This window comes from Nymphalis io, chromosome 6 (assembly GCF_905147045.1).
Source record: "Nymphalis io chromosome 6, ilAglIoxx1.1, whole genome shotgun sequence".
Classification (NCBI taxonomy): domain Eukaryota; kingdom Metazoa; phylum Arthropoda; class Insecta; order Lepidoptera; family Nymphalidae; genus Nymphalis; species Nymphalis io.
In genome coordinates this window covers 4,455,722-4,478,416 of record NC_065893.1, presented here as the reverse complement: position 1 = coordinate 4,478,416, position 22,695 = coordinate 4,455,722, and the positions used below count along the sequence as shown (strand labels likewise).

The 22,695-nt window shown below is 34.4% G+C and overlaps 2 protein-coding genes across 4 annotated transcripts; one reads left to right on the top strand and one right to left on the bottom strand.

Moving 5' to 3' along the window:
- Nucleotides 1-484: 484 nt before the first annotated feature.
- On the top strand, nucleotides 485-15,337 carry LOC126769254 (Fanconi anemia group M protein). 3 transcript variants are annotated; one of them, XM_050487902.1, is made up of 18 exons: nucleotides 485-788; nucleotides 1,711-1,843; nucleotides 2,095-2,278; nucleotides 2,469-2,734; nucleotides 2,811-2,957; nucleotides 3,246-3,370; nucleotides 3,792-4,035; nucleotides 5,030-5,138; nucleotides 6,170-6,271; nucleotides 6,819-6,999; nucleotides 8,326-8,395; nucleotides 9,192-9,380; nucleotides 10,680-10,842; nucleotides 10,915-11,100; nucleotides 11,476-13,739; nucleotides 13,816-13,988; nucleotides 14,305-14,407; nucleotides 14,774-15,337. In XM_050487902.1, exons 1-18 carry the CDS (start codon nucleotides 655-657, stop codon nucleotides 14,993-14,995), a joined length of 4,995 nt encoding a protein of 1,664 aa, XP_050343859.1. In that variant the 5' UTR covers nucleotides 485-654; the 3' UTR covers nucleotides 14,996-15,337. The 3 variants fall into 3 exon arrangements, with proteins under 3 accessions (XP_050343859.1, XP_050343858.1, XP_050343860.1); XM_050487901.1 differs by having other exon boundaries at nucleotides 13,813-13,988; XM_050487903.1 differs by having other exon boundaries at nucleotides 700-783; nucleotides 13,813-13,988.
- Nucleotides 15,313-22,661, bottom strand: LOC126769265 (cell division cycle 5-like protein). Its single transcript, XM_050487937.1, has 16 exons — nucleotides 22,439-22,661; nucleotides 22,086-22,351; nucleotides 21,837-21,967; nucleotides 21,450-21,609; nucleotides 20,741-20,909; nucleotides 20,456-20,590; nucleotides 19,650-19,810; nucleotides 19,198-19,356; nucleotides 18,735-18,810; nucleotides 18,560-18,652; nucleotides 18,280-18,448; nucleotides 17,855-18,037; nucleotides 17,272-17,477; nucleotides 16,480-16,642; nucleotides 16,137-16,276; nucleotides 15,313-15,603 (listed from the first exon to the last, which is right to left on the bottom strand). The coding sequence occupies exons 1-16, from the start codon at nucleotides 22,481-22,483 to the stop codon at nucleotides 15,457-15,459; spliced, it is 2,403 nt and encodes an 800-aa protein (XP_050343894.1). The 5' UTR covers nucleotides 22,484-22,661; the 3' UTR covers nucleotides 15,313-15,456.
- Between the last annotated feature and the right edge of the window lie 34 nt (nucleotides 22,662-22,695).

The following is a 22,695-nucleotide window of genomic DNA, read 5'->3' as shown; positions in this document are numbered from 1 at the left end:
ATTCGCTAACAAATCATTTTGTAGGTAACAAATAATACGCAAGTATTATAAAATTGTCGAAAAATTGTGTGTACGAATTTGTGAAACGCCTATGCTGCATCAGCACATAGACTTTGGAGGGTCAAAAATGAAGTAACGATTGATTAAGTGGAATTAAAAAGAAAGGCGGTGTTTCTAAATTATTCTGTTCAATTTATTAATCCAAATAAATAAGCTCTTTATTATTAATTTCTTGCAATTTACGTAACCCTTATTTCAAATGTTTCATTACATTTTCGGTTGTTTTTAGTATTTTATTATTGATTATCGTTCTCGTTATTTCTGCACTCCATTGTCCTTCTTAAACCACAGTGGTTATGTACCTACTCTGTTTTCCTACTGACAGCTAAAAATCAGATGTTAAAGTGACAATTCAAGTTCATTAAAATATGTTTATGGTTTGTTATACATCATTGAACTTGTATTTGTATGGTTTCGGCTTTTGAGACAGAAAATTTTGAAGTGTACTAATAAAAAGTGTATTTATTATTAAATAAAAATATGACGCACGATTTATAGTTATATTTTAATACAATGTCACGGAAAATGTTAAAGTTTTTAGATATTTTTAATACACATTAATTTGCCGAAAAAAAAACAAATCAGTTAATAAAAATGGAAATAAACAGTGATGACTTAGACGACGATGAAGTTTTTGACGAATCATCAGTGTTCGCACATTTTGAAAACTTTTCGTTCAGAGACACCAATGGAAACAAAAGTAACACTGAAGATGCCCTAAACGTGAGGTAATTAATGATTTGTAACAATAATACGGACGTTAATTTTCTTTTACAAGTGTAGTATGTTGCTGTCCATATCCATGTAAATCAGATATATGTAAAATAAACAAATATCTTAGTAAAAAAGAAAATTTTAAGTTACATCAACACAGATGACATGATACAAGTTGGTCGTATAGTTAAAGATATAACCAAGTTGAGATTGGACCATATTTCAATTTTAAAATTAAGCTTTCTACATGTACATAGGATTAATACCCATTAAGTAACAAAAATGTAATGTTATCTTTTACATGCCTAAAATGAATAATTTATGCCAATATCATTATAAATACATAATTAAATATAATTTAATGGTAATAGACTGATAGTATTATCTAACAATAATATATATATATATAAGAATATATATCAAATATAGGTGTTAATCTAATAATACTAATGCTAAGAAACCATTGAATTTTTTTAATGTTAAATTAAGATATGTTCATTTCTTACTAAAAAGTTCTTTCAACTCCAATAACTGGAGAAACAAATAATAAAATGTCTATACTTGAAACAATCTTATCGGAATGTAGTCAATTCTTTATTTAAAGACTTAATAGAATCTACATATTCATAATTAGTTAATCTTTTATTATAATACTAGTTTCTGCCCTCAGTTTCACCTGTGTTTGAGACAAGGCAGGTTAAGGTGCCTTAGGTAACAATACAGTTAGGGAAATTTACATTTGCCAAAGCCGTCTTTTAGTTTACTATTTTCTATAAATTCATTGATTTAGTGGTACTATTTTATAGGTCAAAAACTTGAATACACATGCAACTGGACAAGGTTTCTATTTAATCAGACATACAGTGCCCAAAAGCAAAGACAAATGCAACCAAATATTAGAAGGTAATAACTATAATAAATAACTGATTTTTTTAGTGCTCTTTGTTGTGATGAAGAAATCAAAGGGTTTGATAAGCTAACAGGCAAAACATGGATCTATCCTACAAACTACCCAATAAGAGATTACCAGTACAACATTGTCAGAGCTGCTCTTTCAAAAAATACTCTAGTAAGTCTTCAGTCATGGTAATTTTTTCACATTATTTTATTTATGTTAACTTATAATCTGTTATTCTTTAGATATGGCCTTAAATTCTTTAATTACTTTATTTAAACTCGTCTATCTATTATATTAATATCATTTTTATTTAATAACCTAATATATTTTTATGTATAATATTTCATTTAATTACCTACTATTTATATAATTTAATGTAATTTTAGTAATATAAAAAAATTATGAATACTTTCTTAAATCAGGTAAGTCTTCCAACTGGATTGGGTAAGACATTCATTGCAGCTGTAGTGATGTTCAACTTCTATCGTTGGTATCCAACGGGAAAAATTATATTTATGGCTCCAACACGTCCGCTTGTGGCTCAACAAATTGAAGCTTGTTACAATATAATAGCAATGCCACGTAACGACACAGTAGAAATGACAGGTATAATAAATAAATACTTTTAAGAATATCATAATGTATGATGTATCTTCTTAAAATTTTTAATATTGAAAAAAACTTATTATTATTAAGAACTATCTGTTAATAATGTTCTATTTAAAATTGAGTAACACAATGTATAAAAGTTTTCAACATCGTCACCTTATTGTTATTTAATGAGATATTTTTACAGGACACATGCATTTTAACAAGAGAAAAACACAATGGATATCAAAACGAGTATTCTTTGCGACACCACAAGTTATATATAATGATATAAAATCTGGTATATGTCAGGGAGACAAAATAAGGTGTCTCGTTGTAGATGAAGCACATCGGGCGAGAGGGAACTATGCATATTGTCAGATCGTTTCCACTCTTACCGAAATGGGTCACAGAATATATAGAGTACTTGCATTGTCTGCGACACCCGGCAGCAAAGTTGAAGATGTCGTTAATGTAAGTTTTTTTTTTGCAATTTCAATTATATGCACTCGAAGTATGCAATTAAATAAATACTTTCATTTCATTTAAGGTTGTAAAAAATTTACATATAGCTCATTTAGAGTTGAGAAATGAAAATAGCATTGATGTTGTGTCGTACAGTCATTCTCGTAAAATCAATACGGTGGTGATTCCGCTGGGCTCCGAGTTGACGCAGTTGAAAAACCAATATGTCGAGGTGAGTGTTAACCGAGTATTGATAGTGTATAGATGATTTACTGGTGGTAGAGCTTTGTGCAAGCTCGTCTGGGTAGGTACCACTCATCAGATATTCTACCGCAAAACAGCAGTACCTGTATTGTTTTGTTCCGGTTTGAAGTTTGAATCCTGCATATATTAATTATATATCTATTTTAACCACATTTAGTTAAATATATTTGACTGCTTGTATTTGTTAGTTTTTGCTACGATATGTATTTAAAAAAAAAGTATATAAGGAATGTAACATAATGTATAAATATTTCAGATACTGGATAAATATGCGAGAAGATTAAAACAATTAAATATTCTTTCTCAAGATGTAGGTAATCTAACCAAGGGAAGGATTGTAATGCTCTACAAAGAGTTTCAAACAAAAGAACGTGGTGCCAGGTATTTAGAACGCAATATTTTATTTTATAACTAGCGCTTTACCCGCTTTATAATAAAGAATTTCTCAATCAATCAATTGTCATAGCTTTCTTCTTCATAATGAAGGATTTTCATACAAACTTTCGTTCCCCTTATCTTAGGGATTACGTTTTCAAAAATCGGTGATAACCTAGCGTGTGAAAGGAACCCGTAGGTAGGAAGGGTTATATACAGATAATAATTATATAGTTAAAAACATAACTAAACAAAATATATATATGATATGTTAAAAACTATAAACAATTATGGAAATTGTAACGAAATAAAACACTGTTGAGTTTCTGTCGACGGTTCTTCTCTGGTCTGGGTGTTATATTTTCCGATTGTAATTTAACCCGTATGTGTAAGGCTCATGAAATTTTAATTGTTCTCATATTTCCAGACATCCACAACATAACTATATTATGAAAGATTTCACGCTATTGATAGCATTGTTTCATGGTTTTGAATTGCTAGTGAAGCATGGCTCCAGGGTATTTTTGAATTATTTCGACGAACACCCTGAGAAGTCATGGATACAGGCTGACGATAACCTGACTGCTTTACTAGAGAGATTGAGGGATGATCTCGGGGCTGATCCCCTCCTGTTAGACAGAAGTATATTACCCGATGGAACGATACCAGAAGTAAGTTATAACGTAGTTCCGTTTAAATTTACATATATTATTATTATTTTTTTATATGTCCGGGATGGCAAATGACTCTACTCCACCTGATGGTAAGTGGTAGTAGAGTCCAAACGCGACGACGGCCAGATTATCAATTATTCAAGCTTATTAGACGAGCCGGTTGGCGTCGTTGGTTTGGTGGACTTGCCTTTACGACGAAGCTCGTGGGTTAGATTCCCATCCAGGACAGACATTTGTGTGCATGAACATGTCTGTTTGTTCTGAGTCTGGGTGTAATTATCTATATAAGTATGTATTAACAAAAGAAATGTCCAATATGTAATATATCAGTTGTCTGGCTTCCATAGTACAAGCTCTGCTTACAAGCTCTGTTTGGGATCAGATAGCCGTGTGTCAATAATGTCCCAGGATATTATTATTATTATTATTATTGTAAAACCCGTGATATTATAATTTCACTAGTGATCTTACTACTGCACAAAATGTTGTCCATCGTCCAATTTCATACAACGTCTCTGATCGATTTTATCGATACATGAACACAATAAATAAGAATGAAAGAATTAATTGTATCCTATTAGATGCAAACTCAGCATGCAAAAATATATTATAATTCAAATTTTAATCAATCTGAAAAAAAATAATCAATTTTACAGATGGATAAAAATTTTTCAAAAAAAAGAATGACATCTTATGATAAATGTGCAATATTTTTATGTATACTAATCAATCGACGACTCATTTATTGTTGTTGACAATTGAACTAAATAAATATGACCGCTTTAATGCGTAACGCTCACTGATTGGTAGATTAGAAATGTCATTTTTTCAATTAAAGATTCGACCAATCAAAACGAGCGATATTTCATTTCTATTTTCGTTTCGATTCGCATATGACATATTTTAGTTATTTTTTTTTATGAAATTGATACATAATGACAATAGCCGATAATTGTACAGCTTATAATAATATTTGAACTTTCAATTTCAGATGCCGCAGAATTTAACTTTCGGTCATCCTAAATTTTATAAATTGAAGGAAATTATGCTCGAACATTTTAATAATGCAAAACAAAAGGGTGAGGAAACTAAAGCTATAGGTATGATTTTGTTTTTTATTAAATATTAACAGTTGAATGTGTAAATGAAATAAGTTGTATTATTTATTCGGACGACATTGGACTAATTTTTAATGAACATCTGTGGAACCGTACCATTAGGTATATGAAACGTCATCCCCCGTTTATAATAAGCTAGCTAGGTATACATCCCGCCATCCCAGATGTAAACATGAGGTTTTACTCATGTTTTTTATTTAATAAAGACATATAATCAATAATATTATAATAAAAATAACGAGTTTTATATATCCGTAGTATTTTGCCCTTACTGTTCCAATATATATTGTCGACGCTCGTCGTATGTTTCTCGAGCGTTTTCTCAGTTTTTTTTATTAATAATATTAATCTGACATATGTGTACGTGTATCAGTTAAAGATTTACAAAGTTCATTTGAAAAATGCCGGAACCTAGTAATGCTCTTACTGATTAAGTTTACTTAAATAAAGCATACTGTACATATACATGAACACAATTAATACAAAAAAAATTATCCTAATAGATGCCAACACAGCATGCAAAAATATGAAAGTAACTTTAAGTTTAACGAGCCGGTTGGCGTGGTTGGTAGATACTTGCCTTTTCACGCCGAAGGTTGTGGGTTCGATTCCCACCCAGGACAGACATTTGTGTGCATGAACATGTCTGTATGTTCTGAGTCTGGGTGTAATTTTCTATATAATTATGTATTTACAAAAGAAAAGTAGTATATAAGTTGTCTGGTTCCCATAGCACAAGTTTTGTACAAGCTTAATTTGGGATCAGATGGCCGTGTGTGAAAAATGTCCCAAGAAAAAAAAAATGTCGCTAGCAATAATCAATATCGCATAACTCACATTTTATTCAATCTAAAAAAAAAAACAACATAATAAGTAAATATTCTTCACAATTTATATCTTTATAGTAACGTAAATGTTCCATATTAAATGGATTATTGCCTGTAGGCTCTAAATTAGTATGACACTAAACATGTCCGACAATTTTGCATGCAGTAATGACAATTTGTTTTCAGTATTTTGTGAGTACAGGGAAAGCGTTCATCTCGTGCACTGTTTACTTCTGCAGTGCCGACCTCTGATAGTTCCACAGATGTTTGTGGGACAAGGTGCTTCCGGTGAGTGGACTTGAAATTATAACTTTTTTTTATAATTTGCAAGCGAGCAAATTTGTCAACTAAAGCTCAAGTGATCACCATTGTCAATTTTTCAATCAATCGTAAATAAGACAGTTTATACATGTCAGTCATCACACAAAAGAAAAAGTGCAGAAGTCAGTACAAAGAATAGAATAATTTCAATATGAAATGAGAAAATTGGCAAAATTAACGAGCTAAGCCTCCTTTCCCGGCGCAACGTTGAAATTTCCAAAAACCCTTTCTTAGTGAGCGTCTACGTCGCGAAAGGAGTAACTTTGTAAAATTTCAAAGCAATCGGGCGTATAGTTTTGGACACGTAGTGGTGAGTCAGTCAGTGGGTTCTCATTCGCACTGCGGCGGGCAGGTCACTGACAACACAGATCGTCGTACGTATTCGCCGACTCGCCGCATACTTATTATTCTTAACACCCTTCTCCCCCTCACCCATGTTCCCATCGGGAGGTTTATTTCAATGGATCGCCATCGGAAGCGACTCCGTTTAACGCATGTAACCGTTGGGCCGAAGGCAAGGACAAGTGTGCGGTGTCGCAGAAGCAGCAGCTGCGCGCGATGCGCGCGTTCCGCTCGGGCGCCAGCAACGCGCTCGTGTGCACGTGCGTGGGCGAGGAGGGGCTGGACGTGGGCGCCGTCGACCTCATCGCGTGCTTCGACGTGGCCACGCGCTCGCCCGCCCGCCTCGTGCAGAGGTACGCCGCGCGGGGCCGCACATGTGTATATGTATTTTAGTGTAGAAACTCTATGATTTCACTTATTCGTTCTCGTTAGTTAAATTATTCGAAAAATCGTCATTAATATATAAATAATAATTTCACGTCCCGTGACATTTTTAATCATCGAGGAGACTTTAAGCAAGCCTTAAGTATACCGATGGTGACTTTTAGAGTTCTGTCCGCAATTTTTACACGTGAACGGTGACTCTCGAGCGTTCGTTCCACATTTTGAGATAGACTTCTTGAAGAAGACCCGTTTTTTTTTGGAACGTATGATTTTTTTTTGCGCTCCGCCAACGTATCTCTTATCACCACTATATTTTTTTAATGCGTTTTTATTTTGCGATAACTTCTATGATAGTCATTTTAATTATATTGTGTAAAGGACAAATATGTTTTAAACATATACTTAAGATAATAACCGTATTAATTCATATATAGACGAGCCGGACGAGTGGTAGATACTTGCCTTTCACGCCGAAAGTTGTGGGTTCGATTCCCACCCAGGAAAGCCATTTTGTGTACATGAACATGTCTGTTTGTCTTGAGTCTGGGTGTAATTATCTATATAAGTATGTATTTACAAAAGAAAAGTAGTATATGTAGTAAATCAGTTGTCAGGTTTCCATAGCACAAGCTTTGCTTAATTTGGGATCAGATGACCGAGTGTGAATAATGTCCCGGGATATTATTATTATTATTAAATGTTAACTCCATATAAGTTAAAAAAGCTTTACAAATAAGCCTTTTGACCAAAATTTTAAATATAAAAATTTAAATGTTGACTGCCTCGTTGGTCTAGTGGCTTTTTGTAAGACCGTAGAACCGGAGGTCCTGAGTTCAAATCCTAAATCAGGCTATTAAAAAGTTATTAAGTTTTTCTGTCGAAAATTCTCAGTAGCAGCCCGGAGTCGGGCAGTTGGAAGTATGTACACTCCTATACCTCGGAAAGCACGTAAAGCTGTTGGTCCTGCGCCTGAACTCTTTCCGGTCGTATCGGATTGCCGTCTCATCGGATTAAGAGTTAGGGAACAGAGAGTGCACCTGTGTTTGCGCACACACTCGTGCGCTACAATATCTCCTGCACAGTTGGCTAAACTCTCTTGAGATTGACGCCGTGGCCGAAATCGGTCTGGAGGACATTATTATTATTAGTTAAACAGTACTGTGTCTTCTTCTTACGAATGTCACATCAATGATGAGCGAAAGAGCAAAATCAGCGTTTAACTAAACAACCGCTAAGCAACGTTTATAAGTAAAGTGAAATAAATGACACTAAAGTTTTATCGATTTTCCGCGTAGGTGTGGTCGCACGGGCCGAGAGCGCGGCGGGCAAGTGTTCATCCTCGTCACCGAGGGCAAGGAACACCAGGTATTGTGACGACGATATTATTTTATTTTTTCAGTATTGGTACGCCGTGTTGTTTCCGGGTGAGTGGAATAATAATAATAAATCCTCACTTGGACATATGCTGCTAATATGCGTAGGACGTTGACATTGTGCACGTTTCGGTGTAATGACATTTATTTCTCATAAAGAATAACAAAAAAAAAAAAAACAATATGAGAAATTATATTATAATTATATAAATTATTATAGTTTGAAAATGTGTCTCAGATACAGAATAATAAATAGTTAGAAACTTAAAACAGATGGGTGATGACGGTTTAAGGTTCTAATTATTTTATAATAGAAAAAATGATTTGTATATATTAATAACGTTTAAAAGTATTAAATCCTTGTTATTATAAAATCAAATGCGCATTAGATAAATGGAGTAAGGACGAGCGAATGATAAGGAAATATTATCATTCCATACTATCAGTACTTGTTAAAATCAAACCGTTTTCCCGTATGTATGTATGTATGTATGTATGTATGTATGTATGTATGTATGTATGTATGTATGTACGTACGTACGTACGTATGTACGTATGTACGTATGTACGTATGTACGTATGTATGTATGTATGTATGTATGACCGATTGTTATGATTCTTCAACCCGATCTATTGTTACCAATACGAGTGTGAGTTATAAAATTGTGGATACACTTTGTCAGGGGCACACACAAGGACATAGATTACCTAACAGCTAATACGCGGGCGAAGTTGCGGGCGAAAATTAGTATATAAAATAAATATAATAAAAAAACCTTTTGTTTTAGACTCTGAAAGAAAGCATGCGCCAAAGAGACGGACTAAACCAAAAAATATTAGCATCTAAAGAAGTTGAAAATAGCTTATACCAAATGAACCCTCGGATGCTGCCTCGAGACATGACGCCGGAGTGTCAGAAAATGTATATAACGGTTGAGAAATCGAAAAATAAAGAAGATTCGGATCAACCGAAAAAAGTAAGTGGCGTCCCATATCCGCTTCTGTTGCAAAAACTGAATAAGTTAATTCGACTTTAGCACATACTGGTGTAACATAAAAGTATAAGTAACAGCCTGTAAATGTCCCACTGCTGGGCTAAGGTCTCCTCTCCCTTTTTGAGGAGAAGGTTTGGAGCTTATTCCACCACGCTGCTCCAATGCGGGTTGGTGAAATACACATGAATTTCGATGTAATTAGACACATGCAGGTTTCCTCACGATGTTTTCCTTCACCGAAAAGCTCGAGATGAATTATAAACAGAAATTAAGCATATGAAAATTCAGAGGTGCTTGCCCGGGTTTGAAACCACGTTCATCGGTTAAGATTCACGCGTTCTTACCACTGGGCCATCTCGATTTTTTTTTTAAATTATAATTAATAACTAAAACAACTTGTAAAGCTAAGTTTAAACTTTTGTTTAAAGGATAATTTATTTTGTTAATTAATTGCAGCGTCTTTTAAAATAGTGACACATTTTTCTATATACATATATACAAATCTGTGGCCTGATGCTAAAATAAAAGCCAAGCTAAAATAGATGATAGAATGTAAACCAAATTTTGACATTAAGCTAATAAATATATTTGCGCTAAAAAGGCATATCTTATAATGATTAACGAGCAATTCTTGAATATATTTATATGAGTTCTTGTATAAATGTAATTCGTGTTTCTCGGAAACTGCTCTAACAGCTAAATTTTATATTTAGATAAGGTTACATTTTTTTTACAACTAATTATATAAGATTCGAGCGAAGTTCGGTTCGTGCAGGGATTATTATATGAAACAAGCAAAGACAGTTCATTGTTTGTATCCTGAGTAAACTTATCGACCGAGTAGCTGCAGTTATATATTTAATTACAATTTTATAATAATACAAGTAACACTTTAAATTTTTTTTTATAGAATAGTAAGGCGGACGAGCATATGGGCCTCCTGATGGTAAGTGGTCACCAACGCCCTTAGACATTGGCATTGTAAGAAATGTCAACCATCGCTTACATATCCAATGCGCCACCAACCTTGGGAACTAAGATTTTATGTCCCTTGTGCCTGTAATTACACTGGCTCACTCACCCTTGAAACTGGAACACAACAATATCAAGTACTGCCGTTTTGCGGTAGAATATCTGATGAGTGGGTGGTACCTACCCAGACGAGCTTGCACAAAGCCCTACCACCAGTAATTTTTATCATTATTTTATCAAAATAACTTTAAATCATTTACTTGGAATTCTTAAATATAAATGGTAACAATTAAGATGTTTTGATTAAAGGGTCAAACAAATTTAAGAAGTATGTTATCTCGAAAGGATTCTAAGAGTACAACTAATCAAAATGAATGGATAACGAAAAATGAATTTGATAAATTATATCCAAAAGGCTATCGGGAATGCAATTTTTTTGTTCAGCCGGCGGCTTATTTTTCAATGAGCAAAGGTAAGCAAACGATTTTACACCTTATTGTAATAGCTGAAGAATTTAGTTTTCATCAAGGAACGTATCTTATAGAATCAATTCAAGAAACCAAAGAAGTGGAAGGCGGTTCTCTTCTAAAATTATCAACATGGATACATTCGCAAAGAAATTTGCAAAACACCATTAATATTGGACATTCTGAAGATACTGAAATATTGACGGCTGTTATGAAAATAAGCGAAGGAAAAAGTTCGGATATACTTGCTACTCAAATCCCAAGTATGTATAATTTTTTTAAAACATTTACATATATACAGGTGATGTGGCCGGCGGAAGTGGCCAATTTTGAACTACAATTGTTCATTAGAAGGTTTGAAAACCGGTCAAGATGAAAAATACGATTATTTTATTTTTAAAAGTCTACCGCTGAGCAAAGAATTTTAAAAATAATCGAACACCTTGGAATTTGGTTTGCAAAACAAATGCGTTGTATTTTTCACCAGTCCATAGTGTCAATTATAAGGATTATCTTCTGCAAAGTAATGTTTCATAACATCAGCATAAATTTTAAGAAAATACTAATTTTGTAAATATTTATATTAATAATATTAGCACGTATTTTAATGTATTAATTTTTCTTTTACACATTTCTAGATTTTGCCAGTCAAGATTTACAATCACAGAATGTGTTCTTATCGCCGGTGAAAGCTAAACCTAAACAAACGAAGAAAAAACAAAAGCTACCATTGGTAAAATCTCCGTTTAAGAAAGATGGTGATATTCGAACACTTTTTAGTACCGCCACGAAATCTACAAAAAATTATACAAAACTTATTAACGATTTAGGTATAAACAATGACGGTAATATACCAACACGTGTTATTAATCTATTGGTGGATCTTTGTATAGATAACACAAATGTAAAAAAAACTTGTTATATTTGTCTTCATGTGTGCAATTGTAAAATTATGCAAAGTATGAGAGAGAAAGAAAATATATCTTTATTAATGCCTATAAATACAGAACCTAATTTACCTTGTATCGATTTGATAGACGATTTAAATGAAGACTCTTTTCTATATTACGGTACTCAAATTAACAATAATGACGTCAGAAAAGATCTTAATACAGACTCAGATGTCAGAGAAATAGATATTGAAAACAACGTTGTTCGCGACTCTAGTCACAATTTTGATATAGAAATCGATTTCGATTCACTGTGTGAACACGATTCACCAGTTTTTGATAAAGTCGATAAAGATATAAAACTAAACAATGAGAACAAAAATTTCGATATTGGAGACATAGACGACATATTCGCTGATAGTAGTCCTGAAATGGTTGTAAAAATTGACCAAGATCAAAATAATACTAAGCCAAAAGAAACTTTAAACTATTTTCAACTGGACAGTATCGAAGACATATTTGCAGATTCAGATGACGAAGTTCCAAAGTCTGGCACGGAAAATAAATTGCATGAGTTAAATAATGAAAGATTGTTAAAAACAAAGATCATAGTGCCACCTGACGTTGACTCTCAAGAGATAACAAAAAACACAATTGCTATGCGTCCACCGAGTCCGTCTATCTTATCCGGCGGCTTCACTAGAAATAATGGCCAATCAACGTCTCCCATTCTTTGCAGTCAAATGCGTAAGCCAAATACGACGAGGGCTACATTCAATCAATTTCAAAGTTCTACACCTTTAAATAATGCTAAAGTTTCAGAAAATAAAAAAGGGTCAATGTACAACGAAAGTACAAAAAGTACGAGTGATAACAGTCTGTTAACAATTACTGAACTCGTAGATATTATTAATAAAACCGAAAACGAAAATCTGTCCGGATTAATTACATCGAATATTAATGATTATCGAAATGAAAACGTACAATACAGAAGTACTTCACCGATAATTTGTACTCAACGAGATAAAACAATAAGAATGGATACAACAGAATCAGATAAGCAAAAAGTAATTACTACTCAATTACCACTAGCTGCAAGTATTGTTATTTCTGATAGCGACGACGAGGACAGCATGCAAAGGCACGGTATCGACACAGAGATAAATAAAACCGGAAATAAACCGTTAAAGCGGAAATTTGAAGACAATATCTTTTCTTCACCATACTTTAATAAAAAGCAAAATACTGAAAACAAAAATCTGACTGGTATAACAAAATCGAATGATGATAATGAAGGTCGAAATGAAAATGTACAAAATAGAACTACTTCACCGATAATTTGTACTCAGCGAGATAAAACGATTAGAGTGGACACAACAGAATGTGATAATGTGATGACTAATCAATTACCACAACATGAAAGTGTTGTTATTTCTGACAGCGACGGTGAAGATAGCACTCCGGATCGCTGTGTCGACACAGATATAAATAAAATCGGAAATAAGCCATTTAAAAGAAAATTAGAAGACGATAACTTAGCTTCAATATATTTCAATAAAAAACCAAAATTAAATGAAAATCACGGTCAAAAGTTGACTTTGCAAAAAAAAGTTCTCGCAGCACTAACGTCTAATAAATTTAATAATGATTCGTTTGGTAATAGCAATACGCATGTTAATTTCATGCTTCTATCACCCGACACATCACCAAGATTTAACTTGCACAAAGAGAACAAAGATCCGCTATTTGTTAAAAGCCAAAAATGTAACAACGATACCGAAAAACTACAATATAAGCTTGATAAGCTTCAAAAGTATCGACGTGATGCTAAAAGCAGCCCTACAAATGATGTTTTACAAGATTCTACCAATACTACATCAGATATATTACACAGAAGAAAAATAACTTTTAGTGACAGCGATGATGATTTCGTTAGCAATGAAAAACCTCGAAGAAAATTGAAACCTAGCGGTGCCCATGATAATGGCTTCACTATTAATAAAAAAAGAACAGTGAGTATTATTTGAAGCTAGAGAGTTGATTTATTAATGTTTACACTATATTTAAAATTATACTTGTTTTTAGAAGAAGAAAGCAAGCGAATTTCTTGATTTGGAAGCTGAATTATCAGAAGACGATAAATATGGAAGTGCTGATGAACTTACAGATGAAAGCGTCGGTAGCATCATAGATTTTATATGTGACGAAAATATCACTCATGATGAAGAGGATATACAGGCTATATATTTAAAATCTGTCAAGTACGTATGTGTATGAACTCGCCGCATATATTTTACTTGTATGGATTAAAAAATACGTTTTTATTACTAACTAGTTTTCGCCCACAGCGTTGCCCGCGTTCAAGCTTGTTTCATAATCGGTTTAGTGGTTTAGCCATGTATGTATCACATATACCCTTATCACGCAGACGGAGCCGCGGGCGAAAACTAGTTGTGAATATGTAATCATCTGACATCATAGTCAATTGAATGCAGTTGTATAGTTTCCGATTTATTATATGCCGATATGAATAACTATTTCAGTATTTAGTTTACGTTCAATAATTTATATTTTTAGAAGCCCAATAAAAGGAGTATTCAAAATACCACAACTAACGAACAAGTACAAAAAAGCAGATGTATTATCACAATATATAGAGGAAAATGACACTTATGAGATGGTAAGATTTTTTAATTTTATATTTACTACATAATAATAATATCCTCGGACATTATTCACACACGGTCATCTGATCCCAAACTAAGCAGAGCTTATACTATGGAAACCAGACAACTGATATACTACATATTCTACTTTTCTTTTGTAAATACATACTTATATAGATAATTACACCCACACTCAGAACAAACAGACATGTTCATGCACACAAATGTCTGTCCTGAGTGGGAATCGAACCCACAACCTTCGGCGTGAAAGGAAAGTATCTACCAACCACGCCAATCGGCGGGTCAAATAAAAAAACTCTTTTTCTTAAAATCAAATGTTTATTACAATATGTATATACTAACCTCTTAATCAATTTCAGGATAGTTTTTGCGTGGATTCCCATGTTGGACTAACTCAAATTAATGAAGTGTCAGAGCTAGAGCTAGCTGAAATGTTGCTAGAAGAAAAAAAAAGAAATAAAAAGTCTTCTAAAAATTTACGAAAGTTGAGTGATATAAATGATGAAAGTCCAGTTATTAAGAGAAAATTTAAAAACGTGAAAAGGCAAATAAGCAGTGATTCTGAAGATAATAGTAGTTGATAATAAGTTCGTTGTCCGATCATTTATTGGTCACTTCTATCTGTGATATTTGTCATGTTAATTAGGTGTACAATTTTATTCAAATAATAATTTTATTATTGTAAGGATGTAAAAAATATGTTATTACTACCTTCTTAATGACTGATGTATACACACGTGGATACATTTAGTAGCTTCTTAATCATGCGAGTATGTGGATAATCATTTGATTATAATTTTCATAAGCTTTTTGTTGACATTCAAATTACTGTCGATATAATAATGTACTCACTTCGCCCACCTATCAATCATGAGCCAATGTGAACAATAAATTATTCTTATTAAATAAAAGTATTTTTAACAGGTTCTTTTTTATTTACTCTTTACATTTTTTATTGACGCTAAGAGAAAAGTCAAACATTTACATACACACCACATTCTTAAATATTATCTAATATAACTACATTTAAACATTATTTGTATTAAATTTCTGCTTCTATGGGTTTTGGTTCCACTTCCTTGGTTTTTCTGCCTTTATGCAGTTCCTCCAATTCAGTTTGTATATCAGCGTATCGCTTTTGTAGCTGTTTCTCGCGTTCTGTTTGACGGTTGACATCTTCTGTCAGTGACTAAAGAAATAAAAAGTTAGTAACAACCTTTAAAGTAATTGAAGCCTTGTAAGTAATTAAAATTACTATTGCTAACCTTACATTTCGCGTCATGTAACGTTTCCGTTTGTAAATCAGACGTTCGGAAAAACACAAGTAATAAATTTGAGCGTAAGAGATAATGCTTCTTCATGTAAGTTTAATTATAACGAAAATGTAAGTTGATTATTACTTTAATAAATAACGCATTTATAAGACTTGACTCCTTTAAATAACATAACAGCATAAATACTTTTTATAGTTAACCTTAAAGGACATATATGTTTTATTTGTGTTTTGATCGCGATTGTATTTTTTTTATGAAGCGACGTCTTGACAAATTTGTATATGCTGTGTTCTAGATCTGAAGAATGTCGAATATATGTATAAAATTATATTCAATATACGTAATAAAAGTTTCTGGTCCTAATAATTAACAGACAGACGAAATTGTGTGACGCAAACTGTAACCTATATTAATCATCAAACTACAAATGTTTAAAAGAAATACGAACCTCTATTCTACGTGGAATGGCGGCCTTCTCGTGTTCAGCTAAAAACTTAAAAGTTGATAACTCTAAATTCGCCTGCTCGATTTGATCTTGTAACTCTTGAAATTGCTTTATAAGAGATGCCGTTCTGCTTTGATAACCACCTTTTAAAAATGAATTGTTTAAATTATGTCTATATCTGTACAAAAATATTTCTTAAATATAAATTTAAACATATATATTTTTATAATCGTCGTGTGTTTTGCATTGTTAACATCGCAATGACTACACTTAAATATCAGCAAAATAAATTAATGTAATATTAATTATTTTCCATGCAAACCATTATATAATTTGTTTGTTATACCTGTAAGTACTCGTAATTTCTTTTCCATTTTTGAGCATTTCTTAGCTTCCTTGGCCATGTGATTTCTGTTTTGTTCTAATCTCTTTTCTGCAGATTCCAGTCGGTCTTTTTTGCTCGCTAAGTTAGCGCGCGTGTATCTGTTCTGGCCAGGCAGAAACAGGACCTAAAAAAGAAAAAAATTGTAACACATTTCAAACTGAGCTGCTTTAAAATTGTTGTGACTCTATAAAATTCGAAAAACAACACAGTTTCACCAATGCTATTAACCGCATAAGGAACAGGAGTTATTTTGTTCCTAAATGGTATATGTATATCTGTACAGATGCTCACTCACCCCGGCTACGTTCCATAATCATGAGCATTGTTGCAAAGTTTCGTAACTTTGCTTATAGGTCAAAACAATTAGGTATTCCATAGATTATTCTTATGACAAATAACGAAACCCCTCCTTCGCCGTTTTATTATCGGACTTATCGCACCTCTGCCACCTTGACGTTTCTTCGCACGAATCTCATCTTTATTCATCGTTATATTTGATTTGAACGCAAACAGGGTGTTGTACTTTTATATACGTATTTTATCAATCCATTTACACTCACTATCAAATGTGATGGTCAAGCGTCATATCTTAGGCTTAAAATACAAATAGTTTTAGCACGTTATGCCCTACCCTGACAACGTGTATGCAAAATTTCATGATGAACGGTTGAATAGTTAAGAAACTAAAGCCTAACAAATAAATAAACTTACTTTCACTTTTATAATATTAGGATAAAAAACGTGCATACTGACCTGAGCGAGGCACTCCTCCCAGACCTGCGTGTAGGCGTCTATGCCGAGGTCGCCGTGGCCCATGCCGGCACGCACCACCTCCATCTCCTTGCGCAACTCCTCCTTCGCCTCGTCCAGCTCCTCAGCGGTGAACTGCTCATACGGGTGTTGCTCCAGATACGCCAGGTGCGAAGCCTGCAGTTGAACTGTGCGTTTCTTGTCCACACCTATATTTACACATTCATTGTTAAATACTGCTTTCATTTTCGAGTAGCGGAAAGGATAACAATTTCTTAATAGCCTATTTCTGTATGCTAGAAGAGTAGATTCAAATTATAATTACTGAACTCCAAATCTTCTCCTTATAAGGAGAGGAGGCCTAAGCACAGAAGTGGGATATTTACAGGCTGTTGCTACTTTACAATATGTCAGTCTATATATATTTACTGTGTAGTAATAATAGTGTTTATCTCAGCTATATCCAGTATTTTATTGTATTATCAGTTATTAACAATGGAATAATTTTGTTCACCGAGGAAAGAAATTTTTCAATAAGAAATACGATAGTTGTAGTATTTAAAAAGGTAGTGGACGATCTCCTCACCGGGTGGCGGGTCGTGCAGCGCGTCGTAGTGCAGCATGGTCAGCATCTCGGCCTTGAGCAGCTCCTCGGCGCGCTGCAGCGACGTGAGCGGGCCGGCGCCGCGCACCACGCCCGCGTTGACCTCGGCCGGCCGCGCCGCGCCCGCCGCCAGCGCCGACGAGCGCAGCGCGCGCGCCGCCGCCTCTGCGCGTTATCGTTATGTACGCTACGTCTACGGCTCCTATTTGTACCTTCGTATATCGCTCGACGGAACGGACGGTGTCGTCTACAATCTCTATACTATTTGACAGTGGGAAAGAGATAGCAATATCATAAGCACCCGGTCGAACGAGGTTAGGTTTTTGGAAACTGCAAAGGGTTGTTATTCTGTCCAAAGTTACGGATGCAAGAGTCATAGGCGCGAGCCCGTATGGAGTGTTACTCACGGCGCTCGAGCTCCTCGCGCGCGGCACGCGCGTCGGCGTCGGCCTGGTCCTCGGGCGGCGCGTCTCCGGCCGCCTCGCCCGACTCGGCCTCGTGCTCGGGCACCACTATCTCGTAGTCGTTGCGCGGCGCGGGCAGCGTCTGCAGCGCGGTGCGCACTGATGCTTTCAGCTGAAATGACAAATTATGGCTTCTATAGAAAAAAAACAACAAAGTAAATATTAAATTGATATGTGTATAAGTATCTTATACACACGTATAGGATAGGTTAAAAAAAATTACCTGCTTCTGAACCTGATTATTCTGTTGTGGAGTATCTCCAGTGCTTAACTGGTCTTCTGGATTAATACTCAACTTGTCACGTAAACCAGGAGTCTATGAAAGAAACAAAAATATTTATTAATTTATTTATTTCAAAACTACATTAGTAGTCGCTTAAGTACACCATAAAACTTACAACTAGCCCGGGCTGCTGAGGGCCTTGACCTGGAGTGGCAAAGCTGCCTGGTGTGGAAGCTTCACTGCGCGTTGATCTGTACATTAAAGTGAAAAAAACATAGAAATACATACATATCTCTCCATTATTTATACAGTATCTTTTTCAAGCTTCAATTCCCATAAAAGTTGTTAGTAACATGGAATAATGGGTTTTTTATTATTTAATTTATTAACTTCTTATCATAATCATTTTCTTATCCTTATTCCTGTTAGGGACGGCCTAGCGCGATACATTCATAGTTTTATAGTCGGCTGACTTTCCTTAAAAATATTTTAGCTGGTGGGTTTGTTCCCCTCTGCCATATTGTTAATAGAGGGGCTTACGATATCCACTTGGTTCAAGCATTATTCAACGTTTACGAAAAGTGTTCTACTTAATATAATATAAAATTTTACCTTATAAATCAAACGCAATATCTTACCTGAATGGAGCGGCGAGTACGGTGTTTGGCGTCGCGACTACTTGTGACTGTGGCAAGGCTCCGGAAAAATCAGACTCGTGTAAAGGAGTGTTAAGCCCGCCTTTCAGAGGCGTATCCACATGTGTTAGGGCCATCACATTCTGTGCTTCCATTAAGATTCTGAAAATATTTAAATTATATTATGCTTAAAAACCTCATTGTTCGTTTAATATCAATTAATTTCTAAAACATTTACGTCTATAAAGAATGGTGCTCCCTCGTGGTACAATTAATTTTATTAATTAAAAAAGTATGTTTGATAGTATGTTGTGGAACAATCTGTTGATCTCTACATTGTCACACATTGACCTAATACCACCTGAACCTATCTTATTTTTTTAATCAGCTAATGAGTATCCGTAACAATAAAACATTTCTGTAGAGTGCGTAGGCACGCCACGAGTGTGGCTCACCTGTCCCGCTGCGAGTGCGCGGCCGGCGTGCGCAGCGCGGTGGCGGGCGCGGGCGCGAGCGCGTAGTGCGCCAGCAGCGCGTCCGTGGCCGCGCCCGCCTCGCCCGCGCTCTCCCGAGCTGCCTCCGAAGCGCGACCCAGCTTCACCACTTGTTGCAACTCCTGTAAGATAAAACAGAGTTTTGAATTCAATTCAATTATTAAACAGCGACTTGATGTAAGGGGCATTTCAATCGAGTAAATTACACCTAAAAATTTATAAATATGGAATAATAAATTATTTTTTTATTTGTTTCGTACATATAGAAGTATAAATTAAAATCAAATATAATTAACATCATTTTGCCTGGTGTGTTTAGTTGTGAAGCATTCCTTGAATTGCCCTAGAAGTGTCAATGATAAACAGAATTAGCTTCAGGCATGAAATGTGTAGCGATTGACAATGACCCCGATTTTGACGAGCCGTTTGGCGTGGTTGGTAGGTACCTGCCTTTCACGCCGAAGGTTGTGGGTTCGATTCCCACCCAGGACAGACATTTGTGTGCATGAACATGTCTGTTTGTCCTGAGTCTGGGTGTAATTATCTATATAAGTATATATTTACAAAAGAAAAGTAGTATATGTAATATATCAGTTGTCTGGTTTCCATGGCACAAGCTCTGCTTAATTTGGGATCAGATGGCCGTGTGTGAATAAAGTCCCAGGATATTATTATTATTATAAAGTCCCAGGATTACATGTATATTAAATGACATCATTCTAACTGGCGCCGGCACCAAAAAAAGTACAAATTTTGTTTGAACTAACTTGATCCGAAACTTGGGGTTCAGGTAAAACAAGTTTACTCCGCTTTCGTGCAGGATTGTCACCCTGTAACATTGCTTGAGGCACGTCATTTTCTTTGCGTTGTTTAAGTTTCTGTTTGTCTTTGCGACGCTCTCTCTGAAAAAAAGAGTTCATAAAGATATGTATGAATTTTATCCTTAAATATTTATCACTATATCCTAGTATTACAGAGGTACATGAAATAAACTAGTTAAATAAAATATTATTCTTAAGTGTGTATATTAAGTATGTCAGATCATAAATTACCTCTTCCTTTTCTGAAAGTAGTTCTCCATCAAGATGTTGTTGACGAAGTCTTGAAAAATCGGGTGCCATGGGATCTACGATTTCAGTTGATGTATCATAGAATCCAGCAGCTGGCCTTTTCTCAAAAGGTATTTCTGAGTTATAGTCCACACCACGTTTCCTCTTACGCCTAAAGTATTTTAAATCTCAATATTAATTTCTGTGGACATTATTATTTATAGCTATTATTTAAACTTACGAAATATAAACTATGCTATAATAGCATAGTTTATATTTCGTAAGTTTTTTGTCTAAAGGGTTTAGTGGCTAGGCTATAAAGTTGAAAATTACATTGTCTCTGTTTATTTTCTGATTTCTGCGCAACAAATATATGCATAAATTCTGTCAAGAATATCTTAGCCTGGAGTTATGAAAGTTGGCAGTCCTAGGCCTCAGAAACAAAGCTATTGCTCTTGATCTAAGTATCACTATATCTGTTTGCCATGAGAAGTTTCGAGAATACACCTGTCTTTGAACAAACAATTCTGCAATCAGCTAGTCTTATAGATTGGATATGGCCAAATTCATATATTTATTAAGATTAATTTTCCAATTTTGTTTTACATTATAAACTCATTTGATGTGTGTGATGTAAAAACAAAAATTGAAATTATGCTTATCTTAAGAATAATATTTAAAAAAAAGTATAAAGAAAAAGAAGGACAATGACCTAATTGGTACAGAAATGCCAGCAGCACTGAGTTCTCTTCTTTTCTGCAGAGCTGCCAATCGGCGTGCTTCCTCCAACTGCTTTTCACGAGCCTTCCTTTTTGCCTTCTTACCTTGTGTGTTGGCTAAACGAGCTCTTGCTTCAGATAGCATTTCCAATTCTACAAAATAATTCATTTAACAATGATAGAAATTTTCATAATAATGAATGAATATAGTTATATTAAACTTAATTATTATTAATGTAATAATAGTAATTAATTATTGACCTGTTTTGTTGGTGCAAAAATATATTTCATATTTATATGAATTACAATTTAGTAATACTATTTCATTTTGAATTTAATGTTGGTAAATAAAAAAAATGATGTATGAAAGTATATCCTACCATCTTCATCCATATCTTTTGGGTCAGGTCTAGCTGGCTTTGTTTCTGGGTTAGGATCAATCTCTCCGGGCTTAAGTTTACGAGGGTCATCTCCCATATCTTCGCCTTCCTCTTTCTTTTGAGCTTGGTCACTGAAATTATGAAAAAACTTTTGTAAAGTAGTTCTTTTTTGAGTCCACAGCAAGTTTAAACATATTTTATTTATTATAAGATTTAGTTTATTTAATTATTGAGAATTAAAATTCTTACAGTAAATATTCGTAGCGCTCTAAGCATTGAGCAGCAGTACGACCAATAATAGGAGCAATAGTTCTCCATTGCGTAGGCATCAACTTGGCGAGGTGTAGCAACTTCTCGTCCTCCTCTCGTGACCATTCTGTCTTCTTAATACTTGGATCCAACCACTCATACCAACGAGCTTTACACTGTTTGGCGGATTTTCGGTGAAGCAGCGAAGCAATACGAGACCACTGATTTTTTCCATATTTCATAACAGCCGCTTTAAGAATTTCATCCTGGATAGGACATAGAATGATAATTATAGTTTTCAATTATTTTCATTTACAAAAATTTTATTATCTTAATTATTTTAAATAACAAACCTCAGTGTTGCGCCAAACGCCACCTTTTATCATAATTCGCGGCATGGTGATATTCTTATATTAGAAAATTTTATGATTAGAAAGTTTCCTTAACTAAAATTTTCGTTATACCAAATTTTTAACCAAAAAACATCACAATAATTACTATATATGATTATGACATTTCGTCATTAAACATCAGTTAACAATACCATACAAATGAAAATCTATTGGGGATTGGAGACGGCAGACGCCATAAGCTACAGATAATATTTCTG